At 40.1% G+C, this 12730-nt stretch overlaps 1 protein-coding gene across 1 annotated transcript in view; it reads right to left on the reverse strand.

Annotated features, from left to right (window-relative positions):
* The window catches only part of IPO8 (importin 8), a 39912-nt gene extending 35194 nt beyond the window's left edge, over nt 1–4718 (reverse strand). The window contains exons 1-3 of the mRNA XM_017740007.1: nt 4635–4718; nt 2379–2535; nt 938–1096 (exon numbers count right to left, since the gene is read on the reverse strand). Of these exons, the coding sequence (XP_017595496.1) occupies nt 938–1096; nt 2379–2515 (296 nt within the window). The 5' untranslated portion in view covers nt 2516–2535; nt 4635–4718. The remainder of the gene's footprint in view (nt 1–937; nt 1097–2378; nt 2536–4634) is intronic.
* Between the last annotated feature and the right edge of the window lie 8012 nt (nt 4719–12730).

A 12730-nucleotide genomic window follows, 5' to 3' on the forward strand; every position in this document is an offset into this window, starting at 1 on the left:
AAAGGAAACAAAAGTGTTGGTCCAGGATCTACACACTGGAGATTCTAATGCCTATTCCCCAACAACAATTTAATTTCGGTGCCCTAAAAAAACCAAAAAAAGAATATCCAGCACTCAATCAATCACTCTCCCCTCCTTTAACCCCCATCTGAACCCTTTGTGCAAAATCACTAAAAACACGTATAAATAAAAAAAAGGAAAACAACAAATGTTACCTTATACAGTTACTGAGAGGAAGAACTACTGTTCTTTATTACTGAATTGTCACCTCACAGGAGCAGGGGACCTGAATTTCTCTGCTGCTCATACCAATGCCAAACCCAAGTTGTGTGCTGAACAAATGGGAGTGAACAGCCATTGAAAGGGAAAGACGATTCCTTGCTTTGGAAAAGATTCTCCTTCTGCATTTACATTTCTTTTGTGTGGTTTATATATATGTTTCCAACAATAGGTAATTAAAAAAAAGGAGTGATAAGCCCTACTACCCTGCTCCCATTTTAGGCTTTGTGGATTTAGACTATCAGGAAGATGCTACAGGTTAACAATATGCAATAGCAGTATATGACAATGACAGCACTGTAGTCATGACACAAAAGCAGAAAATAATTTGCATTCATACATCTAGAATTTGGGGAATCTTCAAACAAAGAAGTTATAAACCTAAGGGTTGTTTTTACAGCCAGATCAAAAGTACAAAGCCTCAAGAAAAAAACCTCAGTAAATTCATATAGATTACTGCTGGCAGCTCTGCTTTCAATTCACTAATGATGAATATTTTTCATTTATTTGCAGGAAAGGAAGCATATGATAATTATTCATTCCCATTTTCTATCTGAATTCCCTTGTAGAACTGCCAGTGCTCTTAAGAATGTCATTTTCAGCAATCAGCTCAGACTGAAAGTACCAATTCCTCATTTACTGATGGACACCAACTTACTCATAAGTCTTCACCAGCTGATAGAGGCACAGGAGGCTCCCAAGCCAGCTCCCACTGTTTGGAGACTGCAGGTAGTATCCTATCTTGTCTACTACAGCTGTCCAATGGCCAGGGAAGTCATGTTTAATGATAGCACGGAGGCACATTGTCAGCTGGGCTCTAGTGCAGGGGGGAAAAAGAAATATAAGCAAATAAGGTCATAGCATAGTGTTTAAGTTACAGGATAGATCCCAAATCTTAGTTTATTGGCTACTGTACATATTATGTCATAAGTATCATACATATTTTGACAGCACTGAGAGTTTTGGGAAGCAGCAGAGGAAAAGCAAGAAATAAATCCCACAGGGTTTGACTTTAAGGAAAAAACTCATTTCAGAACATTTTAGCTACTTTTCTGCCTCCCTCCTCCCTCTCCACATGTATCAAGCAGTATTTTAAAAGAATTAATAAGAATTAATTGCTCATGAAACCGGCCAGCTTTGTGCTTTGAAAATGAATGTTTATACTTGCTTATCAAGCTGAAAGCAACCACAAAAACACAAATTTGTATGTTTTCATTAAAGAATAATGGCTTATGTTATGATCCAAGCCACAGGTTCCTCAAGAAATTACAGTTTTCCTGGGATCTTCTAGAACAGCACTTTCTCAACCTCCAAAGCATATGGTAGAGCCAATTAGGTAAAAAACCTCTTACCATTTCTCTCCTGCCACACATTTTTAGATACCCCTCACAGTGGTGAGGCAAGGCAGAACTGTTGATTGACTAAACTGAAGTGTGACTAAAAAAGTTGAGCAGCACTGAACTAGAACCTGTGGAGAACTACTTTTAGTTTTGCTAAGCAATGAAAAAAAAAAAAGCCTGCAGAAAATATCAGTTCCCATCCTATCAGCCTCACCTTAATTAAAGGGGTGAACAATCACAGACTGTAGCATGTCTGTGACTCTTAACTATTCTTCCAGCAAAAGCAGAACTGCAATTTTCATTCTTTTAACACCTTAAAACCAAGAACCCTAATACATATTTAAATACTGGGATAAAGTAAAAAAAATTGATAAAGTAATTAAGAAAAGGGCTACTAGAAAAAAATGAAACAAATCTTGGACAATATTTCCCTGAATGGTTAATTCTATATTGCAGACAGCCCTGTATATACTATCTGCCTTGAATCAGCCAAACAGACAGGCTGTCACTACAGCAAGTGTTACAAGACACTTTGAACAACACCCTTAGAGGATAAACCACATCACAGGGCTCTCTGCCAGGTTACTACTTTTCTGAAAAACAGGCACACATAAGTAAGTGTAAACAGATTATTATTACTTTTGCAAAGGAAGTACTTGTCTCATCTCCCAAAACATCGAGATTCTCATGCTAACAACATCCACACTGCTAGGTCTGAAAACCTGAGCAATAGAAACATCTCTATGCAATGTAAGGTACCTCACTAAGTCAGGAGAACGAATTATTCCTTCTACAATGTTATCCCGAATCTGCTGACGATCATTTTCATGAATGTTAAATGGAAAAACTGCTTCTCCAAGAGGTGGCTCACGGTCTGGCCAGTACTGTGTCACCATGTTCTTCAGGTAAATGGCAGCTAAGTACAGACAGTGGGAAAGAATAGTTTAATTCTACACATTGCCCAGTGCTCAACATGTAGAACAGCTAAAAGCAGAACAAAGAGTTCAAAAGGCGCCTAAATCCACCACCTGAATTCTTAACAATTATGGGCACTGAGCACAGCTGAGTCAGAAAATCATTCTTCTCATGATTTCACACAAGATCAGGCTCAAGCGCCTGATCAGAACAGAACAGGATAGTATTTCCATCAGCATCTACTGAAGTACATTCTTTACTACAGCACTCTTCCATATGGACATAATATTCCATCATTCTAAACAAGCCAACAAAAATCAACTTATCTGTGTTTTCACTCATCCCTAAAACAGCTACTCAAGCTCAGTAAGTGAAGCTTTGGAACGCTCATGTAAACAAATTGCTGCACACACAGATGGGACCCTCTGCTTGGGGAAATGCCCAGTATGAAACTGGCACGTGGCCTACCTTCTATTCAGACAGAAATGTTTGCTGTGAATTGCCTAAGCTTTATCTCACTATTAGGATTTCCCATAATCCCTTAGAATTGTTCCCTTCTGTCTCACATGAAAAAAAACCACGAAAAATAAAGTTAATCTTCAACAGAAAATAAAGCAGCATTTATGCATCAGTACTAAAATGCCTGAAGGCATTCTTCAGGAAACAAAGAAAATACGGTGTGAGGCATTATAGGAATGTTCCTAATAAACTCTTATGCCTGTACACTATTTTAGTTGATTACTAGCTAGGGTTTTAAAGTATATATAAGATATCCTTGGGTACAATTTTTTTTTTTTTGTGATAACAAATTGCAAAGTATGAAAATATGTAGTTTGTTAAATATTTTATAGGCGCAAGAGGAAAAACAGCTCTTTGTCTATGACATGCCAGACTAGTCAGACAAGAAACAGGTCCTGAAAGACCAGCCCAAGACTTTAATCTACTTTGTCCATAGATCTTGTTGTTATACAAATTCTTGGCTTTTAAAAAATTCCCAGGGAAATCTGTTGGCTTACAAATATAACTTACACGTACTTTTCTATTTTACACCCCTATTCTGTAAAATAAATAAAATTACATTCTATGTAATTGTGTTTTTTTCCTGAATGATACTGAAATGAGAGATTAATTTATAAAAAATGACTTTATGGAGTTTAGATTAAGCCTCAAACTTTACTACAGAATGGACTAACAACACCATTCAAAGTTGGATTATCTTTGAAAAAATAAAGGCCAGCATGACAAACAGAGTATGTCAGCACACCCCAAAGCACTCAGGGGATTAATGGGATCTGTACCAAAAAAACCCAACAGTGCTTCTATGGGAAATGCTGTTCCATAGGATAAAAACAAAGCTGTGAAGAAAACAGTATTAATTAATTTATGGGAAAAGCTGAACAGTCTCTGTATCTGACAAAAATATTATACACAAGTAGTTAAAATGGATTATGAGAATTTAGAATCTGATCTTCCATAAATGCATACGCCTGAAGTTGACTGCACCACTATACCTGAACTCACACACACAGCTGGGCAATCCTTCCAGACATGCTCAGACTGTAACTGTGTAACTTATCAGTGATGTGACCTTCCTTCATATCTACTTATTTAGGTAGTCCCCAAGATACTGATTAAATGTATGGGGCTACCCTTGATCTAGGGATTAAGGAGTTATTTCCATTTTTCAGAAATTTTCATTTTTCCAGGGAAAAGAGATTCAAATAGAGAAACATGTATTCAAATGTGATACACTTTTTAATATTTAAATTCACACTTGCCTTAGCATCATTACTTCTTCACCATCAGGAGACATAATACCTAAGGGTGCTCACTTTTGAGTGGAAATCATGCTTTTTTCATATCAGTATCACAGCAATCCAGTAGGGATCACTATACACACAGGGAAAGTCAAAGTAGGACTCTATCCTATACCCATGGTCTTACCTGACCCTCGTGAAGGAAAGACACAGCTAAGATAGATCCTTTTCATTTCCTTCTTCAGAACAAACCTGAACTGACTTACACCGCAACAGCTCAAGAGTCTGTTCAAACAACAGACTGACTTTCTACTGAAAGAAAATGGAACAAGGAATTTCTCACCTGCTTGACGCACTGGAAATTCAACTTGATCGGATACTATGATTTGCAGCAGACTTGGAGCAAAGTTGATGATCTTATAGGACTGAAAGACATAGACAGCACAGTAAGTCACTATGTTTAAAGAAGACCGTATCAGCTAATGCTGAATGGGAAATACAGACCAAGGACTTTGCACTCTCCTCATGATGTATGAAAGGTTTTAGCACTTGGATTTACCCAGATCTGCAGAAATCGAAACGATTACTTATAAAAGCCAAGCACGTAACAGCACATGGGCAGAATAAGTAATGTGAAAAGGTTCTCAATTGGAGATCAGTGATTATGAATATTTAAATAATTCTAAGAATACATAGTAAAAAGCACTAGATATCTGTCTTTGAATTATTCATCTTAGCCCCATAAGTCAAATAGATATTGACATGCTTCATCAATACACGCCATTTATTTGCAAAATAGTTGTGGTAGAACAGCAATAGCAAAGAGATTTTTAAAAGCAATTTAAAATTGCTTTCAAGTGTAAACAGCATCTGCATTAGCCATATGCAACTATCTTTTAGCAAACTAGATGTATAGTGCATCTCAATAAAAACTGGGGAAACAGCAGGATAAACATTTTCAATTAAAATCTAGTGTAGGCAAATAACACTTAAAACCCACAGCCTTCATGGGAACTTTTCAAACACTGCATCAGCCATGCAGCTGAAGAATTTCAAAGAGAAAACAATGCTCAGTGAACTTCTGAGCAAAGCACACCAGATTTAAAAGATGTGACAATCTGATAGCATTATCCTGCTGCCATCCACCAGGGCTCCTCCAGCGAGGAATCGCTGACTCAGCGTGGTGCAGTTACTACTAAGCCTTGGCAGATCAGTACTGGCAGGTCAGATCTTTCATCCCTTGGATCCATGTTCTTTATGTTCAAAGAGAGAGGTTTCTTGGGGTTAGATGGCAGCAGGTTTCTGTATTTCACCTTTTATAGTATTTCTTCCCACTAGATTATGCCTGGCAGTTCTGTGGTTGTTTCCAGACTTGTGCTTTAAGCACAGGTATAGAATGTCCTCCCATAAACTCTGCCTCATTTGAAAGCTGTGAAGTAAGAGATACTTTCTGCCCTTCATGTCCCCAGTTCCTTGATCTAACATTTTCATAACAAGGTAAAATTACATCGCTTTCATGATGCCTAAGTGTCCCAGCTGCATCGCGACACTATCCTTCGATAATTTTACCAAATCACTTAACTTTCTGGCCCTCATTTATTCACTATAATGATAGTGTAATTCTAACCTACTCTGTGCTCAGAGACTCATTCAACGTTTATAGAGTAATCTGAGATAAAAGCAGTAGGGGCAAATCAAAAGCACACCCTCCTGCAATTTCCTTCTCTATAAACTTTAATTATCCCTAAGAAATGCTCCAAATAAAGTAAAAGCTGTAACATCCAGCACAGGAAGTCCATTTATCTAGAGACATGCTGAACTGGTTGAACCATACTGGATTCCAAAGAGCACCTTTTAATCCAGTATCCTGGAGGGCAAATCTTGCCCTTCAGTCACTACTGGACAACATTGGTGGATTCTGACAGGGCCACAGTCGACTGCGGCACCCTCCAGCACTCAACACCCAAGTTACAGGGAGATAAGGAAACCATGAGAAATCCCAGCAGCACGGAAAACCAAAACCACGCATGAACTCTAACCACCCTTTCTGTTCTCAACAGTGCCTGTATACTGCTCTCAGACCCAATCTACAAAGCTTTTACTACTATAAACACACTGATTAAAAATGCAGCTTTGGGGGGTTGTTTTGGTGGTGGTGGTTTCCTGCTGCAATCCTACCAGTACCACATTTAGAGTGGACACGGTGCTAACAGTATTATTTCCCTTTCCCTGTCCAAACAGTTTTTACTGGATCTACATTAAAATCACTGCTACTTCAGGAAGCTTTATGGGTACCACTTGTGCTGGTGTACAACTGCTTTCCCTGAAGTTTTGCCAGGATCTGCACAAATATGGTTGTTTGCCTCCGTGCCAGATCCACTCAACAAGCACTCAGAGTGACAAAAGCCCCGTTACACAGACGGAAGGCACAGTGTCCCCGAGGGGGTCCCATAGCCACCGGCACAGCCCTACGTGCATGTCCTTACACTTCACACACCACCACCCCTAGGGAGATCGCCAGGCCCATTAAATCCTTCTGTTCCCTATTATTGTCACGCCCATCATTCACATTTTTACATAGCTCTGTTTACTACTCGTTATCAGAAACAAGAACACTGTAGAGATGAACAGAGACTGTGAGCCCACGTTAGAAACAAGACACCCGATTCTGTTGTATTTGTGAAGCTCAAATTACATCCTGCTCACTTGTGCAGCAACAAACCCCGGTCAGGAAAACTACATGCTGTCTGCAGTTTTTAGAACAGAGGACTTTTTAAAAAGCTGCATGCAGCAACATTTTTCCTGTACCAGCACATTCTCGTTTGTTTAGTTATCATGCTAATTGTGATGTTGGGATGTGTCCCTTCCCTGTGCTGTTCCGGACATCAGCAAACAAAGCTGAACCTATCGTACAAGCAGGTGCGGAGCAATTGTCAGGTGCATACTGTGACATGGAAATGGACATGGAAGAGACCTTGGAGCTGGATGAGTTCAACAAGACAGTTCTTTTAATCACTGCAGCTGCACCTTAACAAAAGGAGAGCAGGAATATTGTCAGTGCCACGGAAGGAACACAAAACTATCTGCTGATTTTGAAGAGCCGTGCCCAGGAGCCGCAGGGAGGCACCAGATGGCTGAATAGACCTTCAGCACAACTCCCACAACACAGCACGGTGCTTTGTGCACTTGGTGAATAATAACACTGCCTTGAACTCACATTGTTGGGATCTGGTAAAACTTTCTGTGAAAGTGCTGATCCATTGGGGCATGTGTTTATTTTGAAGGAGAAAGTGAAAGTTTTTGAAAAACAAACTTTCACTGAGTACTTACAAAGAGCAATTATTTTAAAGCTGTCTAAAACAGAGACTGTTCTTGCATGAATCACAGATCAGAGCATTTATGCTAAAAAAGAATCTCATTTAATTTCCACTGGGATTAAGAGGATGGTATACAGAAGTGTGCAAGGCTAGCAGCTATACTGGGAGAGGCACGCAGCATTGGGAAGACATACTTGGGTAAATTTACAGCAATGGAGAAGAGATGCAGGTCTATGACCCATGCATGTTGCTCCATCTGTGTCCACTGTCTTGGGATCTACACACTGCAGCTGCACAGCTTTTTGCACTCTGTTCCTTCAACTTTGGCCTGATGTATCCTTCCCTGCCTCAGCATCACAGCTCCAGGCTTCAAAGATCAGAGAACACATCTTTTTTTGCCTATTTTCCATTTGATTAGGTACAGAACATATGACAGCCAAGTGAGCTTCAGATGGGCCACTGAAAAACATCAAGATGAAGACCATCACTTGTAAAGAACTAGAATACAAGGAGAAGTAAGTAGGAAAAATATATTAAAATCTTCCCAAATGGATCCTACTGAAGCAAATACTTTTCACATCTAATGTTCAGATTTGGCTCCCAGGTTATCACACATTATACACTACTAAACCCATTTCATGAAGCATTATTCTTGCGTCTTGCTTGCTGTCGCATTTAAAGCCCACAACGAGCAACTGCTCCAGAACCACAATTGCCAATAACCTTCCCTCTGTACTGATGGCAACCACAATGCCCAAGTGCAGAATGCCACTGAAAGGTGCTTCTTCCCCCGCAAAACAACAGGACACTCTAGGACAATGGATATGGGAAATCTGGAAGCCCTCCTTCAGGTTCTGCAAGCCAAGATTATCCTTCTCCACCACGAGTAAACATCACTTTTTATTACCTCTGAATGCAAGTATGGCACATAAGAATTGCTGAAAAAACAAGGCACTGCATCTTCGTTTCCAAAAACAAACACACCGAAGAAATTTGTACCTTGAATTCATGAGCAAATAACTTTTTAAAAATATAATTTTAAGGCTTAAATACATTTGATCCAAATGCTCAGCAACCTGGTTTACCAAGTCTTACTTTATTTTCTGTGTACTGAAAATGTATACTTAGAAATTCCATTGGCACACTTAGTATTTCTGCAGTCATTAATAGCATTTTCACTCTTGTTTTTTTACACTGTCAGTCCAGACAGTTGTTAAAATAAACTAGAACTTCAAGAGACGCTTTTTTCTTTCCCTGCCTATATGCAAAGGTACTATGTGGGGAGGTGAAAACACACAGTGTTTTCACATAGAGTGAAAATAAGCTTGTGCAAGAACCCACCTGAATTTCTTTCCTCTGTGGGTTCTGCAGCCCAATTCATCCAGTATCAAAGAAACTTCACTTTCCACAGAACTTTTATTCATCCAAGTCAACTTCCTCATCAAATTGGTCTTTAATACCTGAGATTTCTCCCTCTAGGTATCATGAGGTGCTCATTTGGCACTTACAGAGTGGCCTTAAGATCCCTGGCTACTATGGCAGCCAGCTCAACGAAGATGCGGAAAGATATGGAAGGAAGCCAAACTTTATTCTGGACTCTTCTGCTTTTGGGTAATCTTTTCACAGTTCTTTCAGCACTGCTACTCAGTTTCTGTCAAAGCCAAATTATGTAACTCCTACTCAATATTTAAAAAAACCCAACTGTATTTCTGCAATTGAGTTCTTCTTTTCTCTTTTGCTACAGGCCAAAGGAATGTGTTACAGCACATTGAGCCACTGAAGATTAATGCATAAAAACTGTACGGAAATCCTATCTGAACTGGAATTAGAATGACTCTCTATGTTCAGTAATCAGATAGTAAATTTCACAGCACTCCAAGAACTGGCACATGAAAGCAGTATATAGCCATAGTATAAATAAATAAATAAATGAACCCAGCAAAAGTCCTTGAAGTCCATGAGACAGATGTAACAGAAGTAATAGCCTGGAACAGATACTGACAAACGATGCACTGAAACTGAGTATATTTCTTGGTAGGATAACTAACTGTTCTACTGAGTACAGTGTGAGTGATAAATATCTTCAAGTGCACGCTAATTATGTGACAGAGCTGAACTAAAAAAAGGCAGGGCAGGAGGGCAAAAGAGAAAGAGGGGGACGGAAAGATGTGTACACTTAGAAACCCAAGAGGCTAAAAGGGAAATGACAGCAATTACAGGACACAGACACTGACCTGGCAGGAAATTACTGCTCCAGTTTAGCAAGAATCAGATTTCAAATAAATCCCACACTTACAGTTGTGTTCAGATCACAGAGAGAAGTGAAGTTTGTTGATGATTTGAAAGTAGCAGCAACCAAGGATAAAGACCAGAAAAATCCTACTAAGAACTGAATGATCTTTAGAACGCCACCAACAAAAATGGAGTGGGGTAAGAGGCCAAAGTACATGGTCAGGTACTCAAAGATAATAGAATTTCTCCTAAAAACATGAGGTTTCTGAGGGAAGAACAAGCATAGTATAAAAGACTAAAAGGACTTTGGTATATTGAGAGATAAGAACCATGTAGATGTTGGACACAAAGAAGATAATTGAAGATTTAGTATTTAATGAGGTATTAGTGGCATGGAGCACGAGACTTTCTGGAACACTGCAAACACAAATGACCAGATTGAACAAGAAAGATTAATTCAATGGGAAACCAGTGCAGAGAAGAGCTGTGCTCCTATTATTAGATTTCATAAATTCAGTTTTATGATATGGCAAAGGAAATATAGCCTGCTGAGGCTAGAAAAACAGGCCTCTAGGGGATCAGCCTTTGACAAATCTGTTCAGAGAGGGTACCAAGAAACCTGTTCTAGTTAAGAAGTAAGATTGGCACAAATGGATATAAATGGACCATAAACTAATTTTGACTGAAAACCAACACTTGTTTCTAGCTGCAAGAGGAAGAAGATTCACAAGCAGCCTTCCAATAGATATAAAAAGGGAAAAAAAAAAAAAAAGGAATTCAGATTCCATTTCTGAATGCACTTAGGTGATAATCCAGAAAGCAGACAGCAAATTCATTGATTTGGGTGTATCTTCACACAGCTGCAGGAACATACAGAGGAAAAAGAAGCATTTTCAAACACGCTGGCTCTTCTTACAGGTAGAAAAACTTTCATTCACGTAAACTCTACTCCCCACTCTCTACATTGTAAGCAAACTATGGTGTCAGGACTATCATGACACTGCTCTAAAGGACTCTCTGTACTGGTATAGCACTGAGGTGCCTACAAAGAGGCACTGTCTTGGTGCACTAGTAGGATTTGCAGTGTCTGGGAAGCTCATGGCAATACCTGGATACCAAGCTGAATGCCAGTGCACACTGCAGATGAGCTAACACAGCCAAGTTTTACCTCAGCACCCCTGAGCCTGTCTCAAGAGCAGCATCCCTGTAACTATGACACAGAATAAAGGTGACCCTCGTTCTGTTTGGCCATGGGCTACATCACCACTTTGGGTACTTATTGCCAGAGAGTTTTCTGTTTGCTTGGTGGATTGGTTCCTTTGCTAGAACAAGATAAATGCTAGAACAGCACCTGGATTTCAGCACTTGCAGGAACACAGGGACATGTCAACACTACCATCAGATACATGGGAGAGGAGTCTGACATGTTGCTTTGAAGCCTTGCTTCAAAAGCACCTAAAAGCTTCAAGATGTCAAAGTCCCACGTTAAGCAACATCGCTCAGGAGCACTTTTGTTCCTCTTATCCAAAGAGTCATGTCAAACCCAGCACTGCATCAGCACATTATGTCAGTCAGATACATCATGCTTCACCTAGTAACAGGAAGCCTACACAAAAATAGCTATGTCTTGATTTCAGGATTCAGTCTTCATAATAGTTACAAAAAAGAAGACATGTGAAGTATTTTAAAAGAAAAATCTGCATCTCAACCTGTTCTCAATAAGTCTACTTGCACTCTTGAATCTAAAACCTGTGTCTTTCATGAGAATTGCACTATCCATCGCTTAAACTTAGAACTTTTTACAGCTCTCAATCTTAAAATGCTTTCAGGACTTTTCCTGACCTTCACAGTACTTACTGGTGATGACTGCATTAGGAGCAGGACCTAGGAGCCCAGAAGCTGCCTCTTTGCTCTGAACAGAACACTGTAGTAGCAGTACTCTGTATTGTTGTTTTGACCCCTGTGCAACAGGCTGCTGACAAATATTTCTCATTTCCCTCTCAGCCCTTAACAGTAGGGACAAAACCAGATACTAATGGATTTTTAAAGTAACTATGCCAAAAAGGGAAAAAAAGCCTTGCATCCTTATCTAAATATTCACAAGAGCATTCTCAATGTCCAGCACTTAATCCACTGATTTACTAAAGGAACTTACCAACTGCTAAAGCAAGGATTAGCTATATCTAATTCAGAAGGAGTTTTAAGTTGCCTAAATATAAAACTAAGCTGGAGGAGCAATCCTGAAGTACCATAATTCCTGACAGCCAATTCTTATTTTTTTCTTATTAGTCCGTTTTGCTAACACACCAACACAACCAAAAAATCCCGAGTCCTCAAAGAGAATTGATCAAATATTCTATCAAAGCATGGAAAGCAAAGCTTTACTAGTGCTGTGCAAAAGAACTTTCTCTTTTCTCGAACGTTCAAAGCCTGGGGTCACAGTTTCATTCAGTGCATTCTGCCGCTACTTTAGGAAAAGGCTTTTCCCCCAGTGGGTGACTGGACACTGGAACAGGCTCCCCGGGGAAGGAGTCACAGCACCAGCCTGACAGAGTTCAAGAAGTGTTTGGACAACGCTCTCAGACACACGGTGGGATTCTTGAGGATGGTGCTGGGCAGGGCCAGGAGTTGGACTCGATGATCCTGATGGGTCCCTTCCAACTCCACATTCTGTAATTCTGTGATTAACTGTAGGATGCCATGACATATACTGTCCATGGAATCTAAGGCGCCTTCCTCCAACTTTCACTTGCCGCGCTCCGGACGGGACAGAGCGCGCCCCGGAGTGTCACTGCCGCCTGCCCCCTGAGAGCGCCAGGGCGCGACCCGCGCAGCGCCACATCAATGTCATCCCTTCCCACACCGAGCGGCAGCGCCCCGGCCACGCCGA

This window comes from Corvus brachyrhynchos, unplaced genomic scaffold (genome assembly GCF_000691975.1).
Source record: "Corvus brachyrhynchos isolate BGI_N302 unplaced genomic scaffold, ASM69197v1 scaffold27, whole genome shotgun sequence".
Classification (NCBI taxonomy): domain Eukaryota; kingdom Metazoa; phylum Chordata; class Aves; order Passeriformes; family Corvidae; genus Corvus; species Corvus brachyrhynchos.